This window comes from Centrocercus urophasianus, unplaced genomic scaffold, assembly GCF_019232065.1.
Source record: "Centrocercus urophasianus isolate 14NV4802_14NV808 unplaced genomic scaffold, USGS_Curo_1.0 seq_13, whole genome shotgun sequence".
NCBI lineage: Eukaryota > Metazoa > Chordata > Aves > Galliformes > Phasianidae > Centrocercus > Centrocercus urophasianus.
Genome location: NW_024884475.1, coordinates 24,580,061 through 24,600,178, shown reverse-complemented (window position 1 = coordinate 24,600,178; position 20,118 = coordinate 24,580,061). Strand labels below are relative to the sequence as shown.

At 44.6% G+C, this 20,118-nt stretch overlaps 1 protein-coding gene across 5 annotated transcripts in view; it reads left to right on the top strand.

Annotated features, from left to right (window-relative positions):
* Positions 1-20,118, top strand: part of LNX1 (ligand of numb-protein X 1) — a 143,618-nt gene that overhangs the window by 121,475 nt on the left and 2,025 nt on the right. For all 5 annotated transcript variants that reach the window (XM_042811560.1, XM_042811561.1, XM_042811558.1 and 2 more), the window contains 6 exons: positions 700-902; positions 2,256-2,627; positions 7,141-7,275; positions 12,108-12,285; positions 13,596-13,794; positions 19,851-20,009. In XM_042811560.1, coding sequence (XP_042667494.1) covers positions 700-902; positions 2,256-2,627; positions 7,141-7,275; positions 12,108-12,285; positions 13,596-13,794; positions 19,851-20,009 — 1,246 coding nt within the window. The remainder of the gene's footprint in view (positions 1-699; positions 903-2,255; positions 2,628-7,140; positions 7,276-12,107; positions 12,286-13,595; positions 13,795-19,850; positions 20,010-20,118) is intronic.

Genomic DNA, 20,118 nt, shown 5'->3' with positions numbered 1-20,118 from the left:
ACTCTTTGAAGATCTATCACATCACCTCTGAAATTCCCCTTTCTGAATGTATATTGGTTTTCATACTGATCCTTTGCAGTAACAGCCAGATATTCTTGCTTCCTAGACTTCAAGTGTGATGTAAAGAGGATGATCTGGTAGGGAAACTGCTGTTTGCTTTGGATTGCCAAAGAAAATTTGCCTTTCTGTAAGCTCAAGGCAAAAAAAAAAGAAGAAAAAAAAGAAAAAAGTTTGCATGGCTACTAGCAGTGAGGAAAGTCAGCAGCCCACTGCAGCACAGACCACCAGGGTTTGTTGGCTTGTCTGTGCCCATATTCTCTAGGGCCAGTGAGGAGCTGTGACCTGTTTCAGAGGGGTGTCTGGTGACTAAAAACATATTTTATTCCCTTAAAATTTTAGCACGCATAACTGCATTTTTTTTCTTAAGCTCATTTCATCTGTCTGGATTGCATCAAGTGTTTGAGGCTGTGCTTTGAAGGGGAAAAGAATAGAAGAGAAGCTTGAATATATTCATTAAAAATGATCCCTTCAAGTTCACTAAAGCAAACATACATTTCCTTTGCTGCACACGTAGTATATATCATATCAATGCATAAAACCTAGTTTGGGTAACTGACAGGTACTTGAAGTCATATGGTGCATGCTTTAATGAAGCAAAGACAAGATGTCATATAAATACCTTACGATGTACATTTCCAGGTTTTCCCAGATTGTATCACCTGATTCCAGATGGTGAAATCACCTGCATTAAGATCAACCGGACTGATCCCCATGAGAACCTGGCCATTAGGATTGTGGGAGGCAGCGAGACTCCTTTGGTTCACATTATTATACAGCATATTTATCGAGATGGAGTAATTGCCAGAGATGGAAGATTGCTGCCTGGAGACATGATACTGAAGGTACAGTACAGTGGGAGTACAAGATAAAAAAAAAAAATTGTATCCTGACCAAGAGTAACTATAAATTGATCATGAGGTTTGCAGTGCTGCCGTGTGTAGATTGAACAATACATGCAAGAAGTCTGGTTCCTCTGCATGCTGTGATGATTTTATTCATCACAGCTGTTTTCGTAACTCACATTTGTTTGCATTTCCCACTCAGTTATCAGGCTTCTGTATTTCCTAGCCAAGCATGGCAGATCCAAAATGCATTGCAGCATGATGTTGGCATGTCTGACCCAGCAGAATAAACATTTTCTTCTGAAAGCAGGGGCAAGGCTTTTTTGACCTGTTTTTTTTGTTTGTTTGTTTCTACTGAGCTGTGGATTTGAATCTCACTTAGTGCAGTTTCCATTGCTTCAAATCCCACTTACAACAGATGACAGAGGCCTGGTCAACTTATGTCCTATCTGCATCAGCACCATACAACGTGAGGCACTGCTTGCTCTGATCTGTGAGAGCTGCCCCATCAGCAACCACAGGTGGAATCTCCAGGAACAAATGAACAGCCTTCAGGTGTTAGCTGCTGGCTGCTACTTCTGCATCTATAGAAATGTGTAACAGATGAGCAAGAATTAGGCCAGGTGGTTAAAAATCATGTATCTTGTGAACAGTGGCTCCAGCAATGAACAAGAACAGCTCTCCCAGCTGCCCCTTTGACTTGGAGCTCTGAAAGGGTGCTACACTACTTTAATGTTTCAGTACTCAGAAGAAAGGCTACCTGGTAAATCCTACCTGGAAAAAGAAACACAAAAAGCCCAACACTCCAGTGTGGTGTGTAAGCATGACTCCCTGCTAAATAACCAGTGCTTTTGGCCTTCTGCTTGAGGCTCTTTTCTCCATTTTAATTAGAGGTTCATTAGTGGGGCACTTTTTTTTTTTTTTTTTTTTTCTGCTTTTAGTAATACAGCTGAGAGATAATGAAGAGAAACAACTGGAAAGTAGTGGGAGTGGAAGGAAGGGCTGGCAAGGTGATCTGAAATCAGAAGCTAGTGAAATAAAACCAAGATATATGAAAGGATATTGGAGCTTGGGGGAGAGCAATAATAAAGTTGAGAAATAACAGTTATGTCTGGAGACTATCTGAGCTGAGAGAAGGGGGGGGAGGGGGTGGAAAGCAGAAAGTGTCTGTACAGGGCGTCCTTTCCTTGGAGGAAGGACTCTTTTGCACACAGACTTGGCGTGCTGCACCACGCTGTTGGGAGCAAAGCACACCACCTCATATGAAGACATCTGTGTAAATAGAGCAGCCGTCTTCATGCCAATTCAGATTAAATTGCCTTTCTGCCACTGATTTACAGCTCTCTCTTCCAGGTGAATGGCATGGACATCAAAAACGTGCCTCACCACTACGCCCTGTCCATCCTGAAGCAACCCTGCCACGTGCTGCGGCTCACGGTACTGAGGGAGCAGCGGTACCGGTGCCGAAGCAGCGGGCTCAGCCTCGATGCTCACTGCAGCAGGGATGACAGCTTCCACGTCATTTTGAACAAAAGCAGCCCCGATGAGCAGCTAGGGATAAAGCTGGTCCGCAGGGCCGACGAACCTGGCGTGTTCATCTTCAACCTGCTGGATGGAGGAGTGGCTGCCCGTGATGGCCAGCTGCAGGAGAACGACCGGGTCCTGGCCATCAATGGGCATGACCATCGGTACGGCAGCCCAGAGAGTGCAGCCCAGCTGATCCAGGTCTGTCACCATGGCTTTGGGCACTGTTTCTGGACTTGACAAAAGCCAAGAGATGCATTTTCACCATCCGTAGTAATGGTGCTGGGGACTAGATCAATAGGTGTGCGTTAATGGGAGGGAAGGTGTGCTGTGTCTCCTTTCTCATCAAGGGTGGGAACTGGCACCTCTGAAATCTCCCTGGTGTCACTGCGGGCACAAGGGTGAATATATGCATTTTCCTCCCCATGATGCCTCCTGCAATCAGCTCACTTCATGGCTTTGTTTCAAAAAACAGGTCAATGTAAATCTCCGTATCCTTTATTCAGAGGGTGGCAAGGTAGACAGGCTGCCCAGAGACACTGTAAATGCTCCATCTCTGGAGGTGTTCAAGGCTGGGTTGGATGGGGCCCTGAGCAGTCTGAGCTGGTGTTTGGGATTGGGTGGGCTTTAAGGTACCTTCCAGTTCAAACCATTCTATGATTATATGAATCTATATATATACTCTGTATCTGCCAAAATGCAAACCCACCTGTACCCCAATGTCACAGAGTCCAGCAGGGTCCTGACTCCCTCCAGGGGAGAAGGGAACAAACTAGAGAAGTCTAAGGCAACCACTGACATGTTTTGGGATGAGCATTGCAGCATCAGTGACTTCCTGCAGGCATGTCTTACAACTGAAGGTACTCCATATTCCTTGTGGATATTTCTAACCTAAATCCAGCATTAATTCAGATATTTTGGGGGTGAAAAATAAGGATCTTGTTCTGTGGTTTTTATAAATCTCAATTTAGCCTTATGGAGAACAAAAGGGGTGCCTTTCAGATGCACTTACAGCCTTGCCACAAAACTGTCACTGTCTTTCTCAGCTACAGAATCAGTGAACTTCTGCCTAATTTCCCCTCCAGAACCATTTTCACTAAAGTTATTTCTTTACAGCCTACCTTCTTAGAAAACTTCAACATAAAAAGCAAAGCCAAGGATCTTTTGTTGCTTTTCTTTCTTATTTATAGTAGTCATTGTACTTGTGCAACTTTACATTTCATTTAAAGGGATGCACAATGTTCTCATATTGAAGAATTTCACATACCTGAATACGAAGATGTTGAATCAGGCTGGATGCTCCGCATTTCAGGGGGTATAATCAGGGTAACAAGAGTCTGGCTGAAAGAATCTTTAAATGCAATGCATTCTGTGACAAATGTTCTCCCTCTAGCATAGGTTCACAGATGGTTGTTTGCCAACATTCATTGAAAAGTTTATGGCATAGGTAAAGATAAGGCCATTAGCTTGTCTTCATGCTGAGAGCAGGGCCTCCCACTCATCTGAGCAGGCATGTCCTGCCCGGGAAGCAAAACCGCATCCTTTTGCATAACGCCAGTTGTTGAAATTCTGGTCCAGCATCTTTCTGGATTACGTTATGTAGATCACTAACTGGGAGCAGAAGGCAGCAGTTGGGGAGATGTTAAATTCTCCAAAGGGAACAGAGACGGGAATGAAAACCTTTCTAAAAAATTGATATTCTTGGAACAGTTCTTCATGGCTACAAAACAAGGCAACAGTGCCTCATAAGCAAAAAACACATGTAGTCTTGAGATGAAATGGAAAAAATGACTTAATGAGACCATTCACACACAAGTGTTTGAAAACACTACGAAAGTTCTTATTGGGTTCCAAAGAGTGGATGTTATTTATAATAATGCTTGAAATGCATACCAGTCTCGGGGAATTTAAACAACATGCCCATCAAAGGGGAGACTCAGGTTTCCAAACATCCAGGATTGAGCTGATGTGAGCTCTATGAATCACATTTTTCTAATACAAAATTCTTGGATCCTTTGTCTTTTTTTGCCATGTTTTTTCATCAATTATCACTTGCCTTTCCTGTTTCCATGCTATGCCAGAGAAAAACCATTATACTGAGGCCACAAATGTTTTACATTTGCATCTTACATAGCATGTTTCACCTCATCCTCCCATTTCTCAACAGTACCCTGTCTGTTGAGATCTCAGTGTGTCACTGCACGTTAAGGTCTTCAAATTAACAGTGCTATATGCTTCTAAGACATGATTGCCTCTTTTAAAATCAGAATGAGTGTTCACTGGTATGATAAAAGGTTGTAGTGGTTTATTATGCCAATCACAGCTGGGAGAACTTCACATTTCTGTGGAGTCTGATTAGTTTTGATTGCTAAATAATGAATAATAGAGAAAAATCTGATTCTTCAGTCCTGTAATGATTATACATCAGCATATGCAAAGCAGTTGTTAATCAGGAGATTAGGTGTCAGCCTGTTTAGAAGCTCAATCACAAGAACTGTAATGAAGAAAACGTGTACCTGCTAATTAAGAATGTGCACACATCGTATCACTCAGGAGCTTGCTGCTTCCCATTTGCCATGTCATCTTTAGTCACAATCTTGTGTCAGATGTGGCACTTTTTAATCTAAATAATGTCCCACATCTGTTTCACGTGGGTGTGACATGAAAATGATCAATGTTCTAGAAGAGTAGGCAGTTGGTGTGAGGACATCAACCCTATCTGCTTGGTTGGGCCAAGGTAGCTGCACGGCTGCCTCGTTTCCAAGTGACTGCTTGGAAGTTGTCATCATGTCCCTGCCTCCCAACCTGCTTTGTGCAGAGGTTTTTCTTTGCAGCCCCTCAGTGCAGGCAGCCCTTTTGGCTGCTGTTGTGTTTGAACACTGCACCTCCAGCAACACTGGGTGTCACAGCACAGGTAACCGGAGGTATTTCAGGCTGCTTTCCCTATCCCAGGGAAATATCTGCCAAAAGCAGCAGCAGAATCATCAGCCTGGCACAGAAGTGACCTTAGGAAGTTTTCAGGCCAAAGCTTTGCAGAGCATTTCCCAATCTATGTTTGATTTGCTTTAGCTATAACACAGATTTTAATTCCAGTAGATTGTTTCCATTTTTACTTGTATTCAAACAAGTATTCAAAGCAAACCTCATTTCTTTAATTCTTGCATTAGTGTGAAGAGCAGAGAAGGGACTGAGAAAAACAAGCAGTAAAGGGGGAGGACAGGGGGAGAGATCAGAATGAAGCAGTAATTAATGTTCTGATTGGTAGAAACGGTAGTGAGTTTGTATATGGAAGTACGTAAATACAAAAGCTAATCATCTTGTTTGGATAGCTCTTTAAAACACTTTAACTTCTGAGAAATTACTTAACTCGACTGACCTGGAGACAAATGCAGTGTTGCAATGCTCTTGTTGAACTTCTGTTAGTTGGTCCTCAGAGAACTAGTCACGTTTACAACCTTCCTCTAAATAGCCAACTTTGAGACCAACCATGTGGCAACAGACGAGCTTTAAACAGAAGTTGCATAAACTGAAATTGTTTGTTTTAAGGAAAAATGTATTCTCATGGGGTCAAATGCCCTTAGGAGACTTGATAATGTTCAGCTACATTTTCAGTAGTTTACAAACTGGAGACCTTGGGGTGCTTTCCTTTCTCCCAAGAGATAGAAGCCTACTTCTGGGTGCCAGATAAATACCCAAGGGTGCTGGTAAAATTGTTTGGTAACAATAAACCTGGTTAAAATATGTAGAAAGTTTTTTTAACATATATATAGGTGTATACCAAATGATATATTATGAAGCTGTGGAGACTTTATTTGCTAGTTTGAAACCTAGCATCTCCCAAAGTGCAGGTAAGATAGCTAAGAAACTTGCATTTTTTTACTGAGGTAGGAAGGTAGCACCTTCAAATAGCATGGGCTGGACATGCAAATTTCAGACTTGCATGTGGAGGTTTGGTAGAGATAAATCGTTTTTTTAAACATTAGTGATACTTTTCAAAAGTGTTTTTAATTCTCAGTACTACTGAATCCACAGGAAAAGCAAACTGAACTATACAAATGTAAATCCCAGGAGCCTCCCATGGCATCTCTTGATTGTCCATGAGAGTTTTGATTTCAGTAGTGCAACTGGATCTGGGGTGGTTTTCCAGCTGCTTATTCAATGGCAGCTTTCCTTGGAGCTCCTCCCCAGAGAGCAGGAGGTGGGTAGCAAGCACTGGAAGTGTGACACACCAGAAGCTGTACAGAGATGCTTGGTGGGGGTTCCAAATTAGATCCTTGATAATGACCCCCACACAAAGCAGACAGGAGTCCCTCTGGGACCAAATGCTGTTACTCTATGCACTTGCTTGTGCCTTCTCATTCTCTTTTTCTGTGTTCTGGCACACTAGGATTTTACCTCTTCAAGTGGTGACGCATCCCTTTCTTCAATCTGCCTTACATCTGCTGTGCTGTTACATACACATGGACTCTGTGGCACTGTTCTTCTCCACCCTCACCAGCTTAAGCTGGATCATGCTCCTCGTTACAGCGCTAATTGTGTGGGGGTCTCTCCTGCAGCAGGCACATTGCTGGTCTGCCCTGGTGCGTGCAGGAGGACACAAGGAATGAACTGTGATTGCATTATCATGGCTCAGGTCACTACTTGCAGTCCTGTTCAGCTTGTTCTGGGTCATTGCAGCAAAGTGATGGGATTCACCCTGTGCTTCCTCCCGTAGGCCAGCGAGCGGCATGTCCACTTTGTGATATCGCGGCAGACCAGAGAGCAGCCCCCTGACATCTTGCAGGAGACGGGATGGATTTACAGCAGCAGCCCCCAGCCCTGTCCTGCTGAGAGGATCAGTGCCAGTAAGGTGAGGACACATCTGCTCTGCTGTCCTTGGGAGAGGGGACCTTTGTGTGGCTGACTGTGGGTCTCAGGGTAGCCTTTCTGGATCCTGTCACCAGTAGTGCCGTGTCTTATTCTGCAATTGAAATATAAAACTATGCTCCTCATCATTTGTGCTCCAGGAAATGTTTCTTCCCTCACTCAGTTTGAGGTGAGAAGGGGAAGTGAAGGTGAAGAGGGATGGTGGGGCAGTGGTGTGATGGGTGTGGAGCTGGACTTGTGCAAAGACCTGAGCCACACAGGGATACATGCTTCAATGACTATAAGAGGTTTATTGTTATATCTCCAACTGAAGAAATGTGTGCAGGAAACAGCTTTCATAGGTTGATCTAAGAGATTCCTACAGGCTTCTTGGAAGTTACAGTAGTTATTAATCTGTTGAATGTTTTTTAAGCTACAAATGCTTTGACCCAGCTCAAGAGCTGGAAGGTCCTCACTGGCCATGCCAAGCGTACCAGTTTTCTGCTGGATTTGGACACCAAATGTGCTAGTTTGGTCTAGAAAATGGCAGCCTGTGTCAGAGGGGCTTAGGTGCTCTCTTCTGTCTTTTAAAGACTTGCCTGCATTTGGAAAAGTGACTCTGACCCATCTGAAGTCATAATTGTAAGTAGGAGTGATGCCACTCAGACCAAATTAAAGTGCTGTATGGAGGTGCTCCTGATGAGTGGCAGTGGCTTTTGTTTAATACTATGTATTAACTACAGTAGATTGAACATAGTTTTACTGTATGCAAGAACATCCTTGCAGAAATTAATTTCTTTATTTCACTAAATTTAAGTTACATTCCTGGTTAATTTATGTCAATTACTCTGAGTGTCACCCCTACACAAAGCCTCACAAGCTAGTCCTTGGCCCCCTGCACCAGGGGGGTGTCAGGAAGGTAAACAGCAGGGCTGCGTAAATCCATCCTGCCTGATGGGCAGCCAGAAGTGCACCTTAAGAGACCTTTTGGCTGAACCAGATGCCAGATGGGGTACACAACTATCAGCCAGGAGACGAGCCTAGCTCTGCATTACAGATGCATAATGATACTCAATCTTTGCAGGCTTCCTTTAAAAAAACAAACAAACAAACAAAACCACTACATTTATTCAGTGTTTTTAATGAGTAAAAAATATAGCAGTGTATTTTTACTGTTAGTATCATTTTCTGTGAAGTCTCAGTCCCAGCTCTCAGTAAGGATCAGCAGGAGTTAAATCATGGAGCAGCCAATGCCTGGTAGCCACTGGCCGGTAGCAGTAGTGCCCAGTTAATCATGCATCTGCAAAACATTACTTACTAATGAAGTAATGCTTTCCTTAGGGAGATATGTGTAGGACAGCAATTATATCATGTTGCTGCTATATGATTTCTAGTGATGCTTGGAGCACCTGCTAGTTCTACCATGGAGATCTGATTAATTGATACCATGTGGGACTACACTGCTTGTTTTTCATACACTGCCCTAGATCCCTGCCCCAGGTCCCAGAGATCATTTTCTCTTCCTATATCAAGAGGTATTGGACAAGTCTGGTAAATTCAACGTTATTTGGGGGGATCTATAAGCTTAGCAGGTCAGTGTTAACCTTGCAACTGTCCCTTTAAGGCTAAAAAATCATCTTTTGTTGAATAGACCATGGCTTGTGGGGGGATTTCCAGTTTGCCTCAAGAGATGTGCGCCCCACTGGAGCGTGAGTGGGATGCTGTGGGCTTCTGCCCAGTGCCACTGCTGGGGCACTGTCCAGTTAAGATCAGAGCCAGGAAACAAAGCTTGGAGCTACTACAGCCTCCCTTTGTCTCTGTGCTGGCAGTGGAGAGCCTGTCTCAGAGAAGATGCTCTGGCAATAGATCTGTAGATCAGTACAGCCAGTGGACGCAATTATCTTCAGACACTGAGGGCTTTGGGGATTATACAATCACTACTGGAGTGTTATTTGCCCTTTTATAGAGTACAAGCATGTCAGTTTGAATTTCTCCTGCTTTTTTGCTGAAGGTTCAACTGGGCATCATTTGCAATTCAAGATCTTTAAACTCTAAGCTTTGGCAGGCTTAAAATGTTATTTTTTTTTTAAACAGACATTAGTGCAGGCATAATGCTTGCAGGCCTAGGGTCTGCACAGTGTCCAAGTGCAGCATGTGCTCCTTCTCACACACAAGGCAGCACAATGCATAGTGTCTGCAGTTTACTACCAAGGGAGTTTGCTATGTGTGTGTGGTTTGGTGGATCTGCTACCTGCTGCCATTGGTGGCATTGCTTTATTACATGTGATGGATAGAATTATTGCTAACTGACCTGAATTTTTATGGATTTTAGGTGTTTATTTTTTTCCCTGGCCTCACCTTAGTGGGTGGTGTTAGCATGTCAGGAACACTCTCTTTGAGGGAAGCAGCTCTCATGTACATAAGTATGGGCTACAAGTCTTGCAAGCCTTGCATTTGGTGCCAAGAGTGAACTCAGCTTCCAGCACCCACCTTGTTCATACAGGGGCTGAGAAATCACTTTGGGCCAAGCTGTTGCCCTCCCATCAACTTGCATCAGTCTGGAAAGTGTGAGAAGGCAGCTCTTTCAGGCTGGTACGGATGGTAATTGGGCATGTAATGCCACCTCCTTTTGCAGTGGCAGTGATGGGCTGTGTGTGGTGTGCTGGGAGACTTGGGGCCTTGTAAACCATATTCTGGTCTGCAGGGTGGGGGGATGTGGCTTCTGCCTGGATTCAGAAAAGAGATGTCAGGATCACTCTCTTGTGCAGCAGAGGCTGCTGAGTAGGGCTGGAATGAAGAAATAGGCCAGATTTAATTTCTTTGAAGTCAGTGGGAACTTTGCCATTAATTAAATAACACTTATTTTTAATTGGAACTGATCTCTTGCTCCACTCTCACTAAATGCCCAGTAATACTTAAGTTGTCCCATTGCTTAAACAGGAGACATTCTGTGGACTTACAAGCAGGTTAGCCTTCAGGTGAAATGCATCTTCCAGAAACAGCTATGTACTTTGCCTTCAAGACATGCATCATGGCTTTGATGTTGTGATGATCTGCTGTAAATATTTATTTTACAGTAAACATACCCCCTGATATTTTTTAAAAAGGAGAAAATGAACTGTTATATTTTTCTTCTGACCTCTGAGGTCGCTTCAAAATGACAGAGGAGGACAATTGTTTGGAAGAGAATGCATCGAAATGCAGTCACTGATAAACACTGCCTTTCAACTGGTTTATTCATTATCAGTGGTCCTTCCAGGAAAGCTCTACGTGTGTTTACTAAAAAAGGCTTTGCTTCGCTTTCATCACTGCCTTTGTCTCAACTGAACCACCCTAATTCCTCTCTATCTGAAGCCATGTAAAAGGACGTGTGGATAGAGCAGCTTCAAAGGAAAACTGATCCTACGTGCTTGAGTATACAACTACCACTGCTTTTATGATTCTTTGCTGAAATGTAACAGGACAATGTTTGAATCAGAAAGCACTGATTCTTCAAAACTAGAGCCCTGTCTGGCTTATCAGGCAGCATTTGTGGTGTCTGGGACATGATGGACATGGCAAGAGAAACAGGATTGCTCGGGTTCAACCTAAATCAAAATTGCATATTTTGTTACAGAATTACAAACTGCATTGTTGTGAAAATTAGTAGTGCCCTTCCACCATTCACTTCAGGAAGTGGTTATTTCCTGACAAAAAGCCATTCCCTTTCAAGGGGGAGAAAGGGCAACATTTTTTTTGTGCAAACGTGGATGAAATGTTAAGTTTAGTTTGCACAGACACAGAACTCTACTGTGTTTAGAACATTTATACCTTGAAGACAAATGTGGTCTTTGGAATGACTGAAATGTGCTGTATTGGAACATCTATGTTCTATAAAGGAGAATGTCATAAAGCCTCAGAAATGTTTAGGTTCAGTTGGAAGCTGCAGACCCAATGACTCTGACACAGTGCCCATGTGCTGCACACAGAGGTTGGTGTGTCCAAACAGCTGCCTCAGCTTGCTGTTACTTGCAGTGATGAAGAGATCTTTTTCACCAATTTCTTTGCCTTTTTGTTCCCAAGGGTCTGCGGCTTCCCCAAAGATGAAGCCATTCCAGCACTATGTATGAGCAAGCACTCCACATCGCTGTCCCTGCACCACAGAATTCTCACCCAGGCTGTTCCTTTTTCCTCCCTATTCCCATATAACTCTGTTGCTGCTCTTTCCCTTCCTCCACCTTGGTGGTGGCAGCAGCACAGGCCCGCCTGCTCCTCTTTCTGCTCTGCTGGCACAGGAATCGAGGTGGGATGTCGCTGTGGGATCTGAAATTGATTGGAGGAGATTAATGTGGCTTTAAATGAGATTTATAGATTATTTTTGCATCTCATGAGTGTGAGGTCATGCTTTTGAATGAGAAGGGGGCGGGGGTTGCATGTGAAATACATTTAGCAGCTATTCTAGCTCCAAGAGGGCTTCTGCAAGAGGAGTGTGGTTCTTCATAGCCTGATAATTACAGAAGCGAGGAATAGTGGTGGTCCTAGCTGGCCTTAGCATCAACAACTTTTCTTTCTTCTTTTTAATCGTTCTCCATATTTATATTTCAAAGATCTACTCCTCAGAGTTTCATGGCTAAGACACTTTCGAGTTCGGTGGGGGCTGTGTCTGCCTTTAAGGTGTGGGTTATTTTGGCTGTACCTCTGACTCTGCAGAACCTAAGCCCAGGAGTGGCAAGCAGCTGTCAAGTGCTTTGGTATTCCCTAAATATTTTCTGGTGAATACTTGCTTCAGTAGAAATTGCTTAAGCTGTCAGGGGGTCTCCTTGCCCACCGTGTTTGTTGCTGTTTTTGCCGTCACAGAGCACTCTTCACACTGTCACCTGTCATGAGAAGGTGGTGGCTGTCAGGAAAGATCACACAGAATCACTGGGAATGACTGTGGCAGGCGGAGCAACAAACCGAGAATGGGATTTGCCTATCTATGTGATAAGCGTTGAACCAGGAGGAGTTATCAGCAGAGACAGCAGGATAAAAACAGGTAAAAAGATGGGGATCTTGGCAGCCTGCTTTAATTCAAAGGGTTCCTTCAAAAAGCAGGGATAGTGCAGAACCATCATGCCCTGACACTTTCAGCTTCCCAGAGGCTTCTGTTGGGAGGCGGCAGACCAGAGGGTCTGAAGTCAGCCCCCAAAAAAGTAATAATTCACAGCAACAACCACCTCTGAGAAGGGAAATGTAGGCGTATTGTGGTAGGAAAAGCCTGCACCACTATCTCCTAACTGCTGAAATCTTCATTATGCAACATTTGTGATTGTTCTGTGTTTTTTTATGTACATTTCTGAGCTTGGTTGTCATATAATTTATGAGCTCTAAGAGAGATAGCTGAGCAGAATTCCCATCATATATGAAGTAATGCTAATGTCTTGTGGCTCAACATCTTGCCTAAAAACTTTGGCTTTGTACCTCCATTTGGCTTTTGATGCAATCAGAGGCATTCATGGATTCTCCCCCTCCACGAGCACAAGCCATCCGGAGCAAGCTGAGGTATATTTTTTCAGTCTTTTTTTGCAGAAACTGATAGAGGGCAAAGGAATGGTGACAGACGCCACTGTCCTGGAGGTGCTATGTCTTCTCAGCTTCACCTGGTTACACTGTCCCGAAGCTGCAGGGAATTTCTTACTGCACAGAAGGAATTACTCTGCTCCTCACAGCACCAGGACAGTCAGAACAAGGAGAGAATTGGTCTTTTTGAGCCCTGCAGCCTACCCCAGCCTATGTAGGGATCTCGTTTTGCAGGAACTGTAGCTTCTCTTCATGCGTGTGACAACACAACAACAGGAGCAAACAGGCAGCTTTTCCCCTCTTCTCCTGCTGGGAAATAACTGCCTCTCAGTGGGATGCATTTTCCAAAAAATAAAAAAAACATTTTAAAAAATAGATTCATTGTGAGGCAGACAACCCAGCATGGAAAATTCAGCCTGGTTAATTTGATAAAATTGGAAACAAATGAATACATGATGTTACAACAGTACCATAGGCTTCCAAGGTTTTGAGCAGCCTTAAGAGTTTTGCTTGCCTCCCGGGGCAGACCACAAGGAGAGGTTCACTCAGCAGTGCTGGGACTGCCAGCACGGGGGATGCAGATGGGTGCTGTGAGAGCACCCCAGATTTGAAGAGGGGTGTCCCTCTGCAAGGACAACCACAGCGCTTATGGGATGTAGGTCAGGTGGTGCCATCAACAGCTTCATTAGACAGCAAGATCTTGGATCTGGATTTTGCTTGTTGTCAATTGGGGACACGTCTCAGCAACACCAGCAGGGTCTTTTCAACCATCTCTTTTTATCACAGGTGACATCCTCTTGAACGTGAACGGGATCGACCTGACAGGGGTCAGCCGGAACGAGGCTGTGGCCCTGCTGAAAAACACCAGCTCTTCGGTGGTGCTCAAGGCCCTGGAGATGAGGACATGTGATGGCCGGGAACGCAGCGAGGCTGCCGAGCACAGCGAGTGGTCGCCGTCCTGGGTAACGTGGCTGGGGCTGCCCCGGTGAGTCCGGCTGTGGCCGCCTCTCGCTGAAGGGGAGTGGGAGGAAAGATTTGTGTTCTCTGGCAGTTCTCTTTTTTGGCTTGATTCATTGCCCTGACATGTTAATTAAATCCAGGCTCCGTCACAGACTTTCCTCTAAATACCTCCCCTTTGTAAGTGGGTATGTGTACATGGAAAATTAGACACGCAGATCCCCTCGCAAGGGAGGGAAGTATCCTGAGTTGTTCCAGTCCTGAAAACGTATCTGGCACTTAGGGAGTGAGAGGAAGAGCTTGTATGGAGGCCTTGGCTCGACCACCCTGCAGAAGGCAGAGCTGCCCCTCCTGCTGCTCCCAAGCTGCACAGCCTTCATTCTCCCTTGCCAAAGGCAGCTGGATTGTTTGGCTTTGCCCAGATGTTGCACAGTGCATACAGTTGGCCAGCATCTCCAAATCACCTCTCTTCACCCCACCCCCAACTGGAAGAAGCACATTTGTCACACGCAGGAAGCAGCTGTGTTGTCCTTTCAGAAAGGATAATGAAAGCCATGTCGCATGCCGTGAAGTTCTCTCCCAGTTGGTGCACACAGTGTATACCTGCAGCTTCAGAGACATTTTGTGAAGTACAAACTGAGGACGTGCTGCGAGTCTACGGATGCACAAAGCCAGCATCACACTGGTGGCAACCTTCCTTCCCCAGCCTCAAAGAATGAAGATTTCAGACTACTAGCTATTTTCACCCGTATTCCTGAAGCCAGTGGAGGTTCAGAAAATCTCTTTCTCTTGTGAGAAGAAAGAGTCTGCAGCACAGCTGGGCCTCGCTCAAATTCAGGACATGACCTCACCTTCCCACTTGCACAGAGATTCGATGCTCTTCCTCCTCTTGCCTTGAGCAATGTTGAGCTCCTTCACCTTGCAGCAAGCTCTGCTTTGATGGCCAAGTGGTGCCTTGCATGGATGTGCTCTGTGAGCCCATCTGAAGCTAATACCTTTGTCTAGAGCAGGCTGGTTGTAGGCCTGCCATCAATGGATGAGAGGTTCCTCCTGCAGTGGAGTGGACTGAACTCTTATTACTGTGAAGGAAAAGCAATAACAAGGAAAAGCAGAAAACCAATAGCCTATCACTGGCTCCCCCAGGAATGGTGAACTCCTCTCTCCCAGTCGTTCTGCAGGCAGGCAGAAATAGTGAGGTTATCTCTCCTGCTTGCTTCCTCTGCGTTCCTGAGTGTGACCACTGCATTTTTACAGGTGATAACATGCAGCACTGGAGCATGAGTAATGTTCCCTGTAGAGAAGGAGGCAAGCAGAGCAGGCTTTGTGATGCTGAGTCCTGCCTTCAGGTCTATAGCTAAATGGGCACAAGCGATGCACCCTGCTGCTTCTGGTGTCAGTGCACCTTAGCTCTGTTGCATAGACAGCCTGAACTGCCTGCTTTTCATCTCCTACCCACAGCTGCCCAAAGTTCCCACGTCCTCATTGAGGTGACTGAGGTGAAGGACAGAGCTCCACAGTGCTGCAGACTCGCACCTGGTATTCCCATCCATTAGTAGTGCTTTGAAGTGTGTGAGGAAAAGGGAGGTATCTTTTTCTTCATTTAAAAGCAGTATCTGAGGTCCCTCTATCCCCCCTTCCAAAGGCTGCATGTGTGAAGCCATTACCACCCGTCTAGTCAGAAGGAAAATCCGCTCCAGTGTCAGCAAGCTTGCAAACAGGAAGCTCATTGTGCTTTCAGCCCAGCTGCAATGGCAAGCACACTGTGGCCTTTCTTTGCCAACCCGGGGCAGGGCATTAGTATGCTGGTCCAGCACGCCGGTCCCACCACCAGGCTGAGATAGGGGCCAGAGTTGGGCAGGAGTGATGGTAACAAAGGTGTACTTCATCCTCAGTAGGAGATGGTTGGTGCACGTGAGGATCAGATCTGGATTTGTTCATTAGGTACAGTTGGAGTCTTCACTTCCCCCCCACAGTGCATGCTCATATGAAAGTATCATATGAGCTCGTTTTCCTCCAATCTGAGCATTCAGCCTTTCCCTATCTGCCCTTCAGTGTGCTTTCGGCAAGGATCACAGCCCAACTGATTTTGAGGTATTTCCATAAGTCCCATGGATTTCCAAGCTGGTACAGAAAATGATTCTCCATTCATACACCCTTCAAACAGGCCTGTCTGAGTAAAGGTGCCTGGTGTGCAACCAAGGAGCAAGGAGCATGAAGTAAAACCATACCATTTACCAGAGAGACTGCTCCAAAGTGCCTGCATCTAAGTACAACTGAAACAGCTGGTGGTAAGGTAGCAATGTCAAAATCATCTCTGTATGAGATCACGTGAGGTACTCGGGAAGATGGACAGTACATACCTAGGTGAGAAAAACTTCTGGATCCAGTCAGTAGCAGCAGAATCAGACAGACAGGTTATCTGTCCTCATTGAAGCTCACAGCCTTAGAAAAGCTGTCCTGCACAATTCAACGTTTGCGGAACTCACTTGAATTTTGGCAGTCTTAATATTGGCCTCAATAGCTTTTCTCTGTGATTTGGTAGTACGTAAACAACTTCTCTGTTCTTTCTGCAGCACGGTCCAGTACAGGGTGGTTATAAAATAGACACACATGTGAATCTGACATCTGTCAAAACTTGGACTGCATGGGCGCAGGGGCTGCGGGCTGTAGGAAACAGTGATGCAGAAACGTAAGCACTCTAGCCTGGAGACTTATTTCAGGATAGCTAATTTAATTCTTTGTTGTTGAGTAAGACAGGTCACGTTTATTGTTGGAGGGAAATGTTGTTAAGAATGCACAGAGTAAATAATGTGCAGCAGCTGGTGAAAAGCATTTCCCCGGCCCTGTGACATTTCTCCCGCTCCAGCTTGTGTTCCTGCTCTCCTTTCTTTTCTCTCCTTACGTTTCCTTCCCCAGCTAGCACTTAAAAATACTTTATAGATCATCCTGTCATAACATTTACAAGCGTTAGTACTTCACACGAGTGCTTTTGTTCATCTGCAAAGTGAGACGAGAAAGACAGGAGTTGGCCAAAGTCATTCTGCAAACCAGGGGTAGTACTGGGCCTAAAACATGGGGCTGGGAGGGAAGTTCTTCCAAATTAACTCCCTCCAGGCTCCGACGGGTGCAATTCTCAAACTTCGCTCCACTCAGGTGCTAGATGCTCCCCTGTTGCAGGCAGGAGGAAGTGACCTGTTTTTCCAACCTTATTGCTGCTGTTCTTCTGCTGCCAGGTTTTGACTCCCAGATCATGGGGCTGCCTACACTTTGTAACAGGAGGGAACTGTACATTGCTGTTGAAAACAGGCTATTTTAAACTCCTTGTGCAGCAGTAACTGATGCTTGGATGTGACGTTTCTTATGATAGGTCTGTGTCTAGGCTGCTTATCCTCAAGGCTCAAATCTGAGGCAGCTCACACTTAAATTATTCCTTGTCCTCAGCTTTTTGACCACTGGCGTGCTTACAGATAGCAGCAAAAGACTGCAAACAGCTTTACTCCCAGACAGAGGGTAGTTCACTTTGGACTACTTGCAGTTTAGTGGGTTATGGTAGCTTAACTGGGTCAGATCAGTTGGGCTGGGGGTCACCACCACAGAAAACTAATCTACTCAGGCACACTAAGCATCTTCAGCTGACGTAAATACTTTCTCATTTTCTCTCTGTGGCACTTCTTGCTTGCCTTGATTACTATGCAGTTGGAAAGAGCCAAATGAAATACCTCCCTTCAGGCTGCTCTTTGCTCAGGACACTGAAGGAGCAGCCTGGCATGTAGCTGGGCATCCCATGTGCTGGGCTCCTGGCATCACTTTCATGTTCCCAGCAGCATTGATGAATGGCTTACGAGTGGCACATCGCCATGTTTGTGCCCTGTAGCCTATAGGTGAAACTCCATTTTGAAGGGGCAATAGGTGGAATGGGGCCTTGTGGCAGGACATAGGGGTCCATCTCCAGAACAAAACAGCCATGCTGACGACAGGTGGTTTCAGGACTGACTTCAGGTAAGTAGGAGTGATTTTCTGCTCTGGTTTCAGCAAGTCCCTGCAAATCTGCATAGTAGGAACAACACCAGATGATCAGAAACTGTTGCACTGAAATTAATTCAAAAAATACTGGAGCAAGATGTATCTCATTGTTCCTAAAGGAAATGAAAGTTTGGTGCTCTGTAACATCAGAACATTGGTTTATTCTGATTCAAGATATGGTGCAAGGGCAATGGGCAACTGAAACTCAGCCACTGCATTAAAGAAAAATACCTTTTGGCTTGGTAATTAGGTACAGCACATGCTAATGCTGGCAAGCATCCTCCATTTCACTTACATCTAACATAGATCTTTATAGCATGTGTTTGTGCCTTCCAGACTGATGGAAACTGTGTAGCTGTTGTTTTTACAGAATGTTGTACACAGTGCATGTCTTCACTGTGTCCTCTCCTCATGTCTTCACCTGCTTGACAGTTTTTCTATAGCATACGGATTTAACCTTCCAGTTTCCTTAGGTAAAGACCATCATGCTGGGCAGCAGAGCCCCTGTCCCTCAAACCAACACGGCGTAATAGCACTACCAGCTGGGCCCTGGCACTGCTTGGTCATGACCTTGATAAGTACCATCAAACACAGAGGTCCTGAGTGATTTTGCACATTTAAGTCCACAGATGGTAAAGTACTAATGCCTGGCTGCTGAGGAAAGAAAAAAAAAGAAGTCACCTGTTTCTTACATTAGCAGCCAGTGAATGCCTGCACAAACATTATATACCTACCATCCTGGCAGCAGGTGAATATTTGTAGGCCCTGGGGGATTAATTGATTACTACTATAAAATCCTGCTGTGAACACAGCAAAAGCATTATTTGGCAAAATTTAAAAACGCTAGACATAGTAGTCTCTGAAATAAGGTTATTAATCCTTCTATGGAAGAAAGGTCAGCTGTTTCTTAGAAACCTGAAGTGTTTCTGAACAGAGTTTGTTGCAGTTTTTGCTGTAGGCCAACATGTCCGTTTGGATGTGGAATAGCAAAAGGATTTTCAGGCTTTTCAGTCATTCCTAGGCAAACTGATAATGATGAGTGGATTAAGAATTAAGGACAGTCTCTGTTGTTCTGCAACTAATTTATTTATTTTGTTCTAATGGGTTACAATGAAGAGGCATTCTAAGTAATGCACTCATGAGCCATATGCAAAATTTAAGAGTCTAATCCCCATGCTGATCTTCCCCCTATTCTTTGTTTCAGCTAAGCATTGAATAAGCATAACCTGGTTGATGCCCCATCCCTGGAGACTTTTCAAGGCTGGATCAGGCCCTGGGCAACCTGAACTAGCTGTGATGTCCCTGTTCATTGCAGGGGAGTTGGACTAGATGGCCCTCAGAGGTCCCTTCCTCTAAGGATCTATGATCCTACAATTTCATATAATACATTTAAAAGAGGCAGGAGAGGCAGACTGCAGCTCACTTAGCGAAAATACTGATAGTTGTTACAGTCTGTTACCAACAGCAGACTCAGTACTCCAGTGGACTGACTGAAATGAATGGGATCTGCTCATCCTCCGTGCTCCAACTCACCATGTTGCTTGGCAAGAAAAGCTCAGGATTCCTTCTTCCTGGAGTAGTTCTTTGTGTGATCTCTGCCACTGCTGTAATTCTGGCACAATGCATTGGCCTTGGATTTTTGTTTAGTTCTCAATCCCTGGCTACTTTTGATACAATTAATCACACAGAAGATAAAAGCAGTCACTGGATTGTATGAGGCAAATGAAATACAGTTTCTAGAATTACAGCTTACAAATATTAAATCCAGTCTGAGAGCGTTTTCATCACTTTCAGTCGTAACTAAAACATTTCCATTAAATCTTACCATGTGAACCAACTGATTTATTATTTTAAATTCAAGATGAGCTAGTTGTTTCACTTCTAGCATAACGGGTAGTGGAAAGCAGCACTGAAGTAAAGAAGGAAACGGCAAGTGTTTACTGCAAGGGAACTTTGCTGTTATTTCACATCTTCAAAACACCGTATGAGCATACGAAGAGGCAGATGCCTCATTAATCCAGAGTTAGCTGTAAGACATTTAATCAGACTGCTTTGTTTCAGGTATTTGTACAGCTGCAAAGAAATTGTATTACGAAGAAATACATCCGGGAGCCTCGGCTTCAGCATTGTGGGAGGCTACGAAGAACACAGTGGAAACAAACCTTTCTTTATCAAATCCATTGTTGGGGGAACACCAGCATACAACGATGGAAGAATCAGGTAATGGGAAATGCTACTTCTCACTAAGTTGTCTTTCATCCAGATTTTTTAAACAAGGTTTGCTTGAATGCTGTGAACGGGGAAGTAAAAGGAATCCCCTGACAGATAG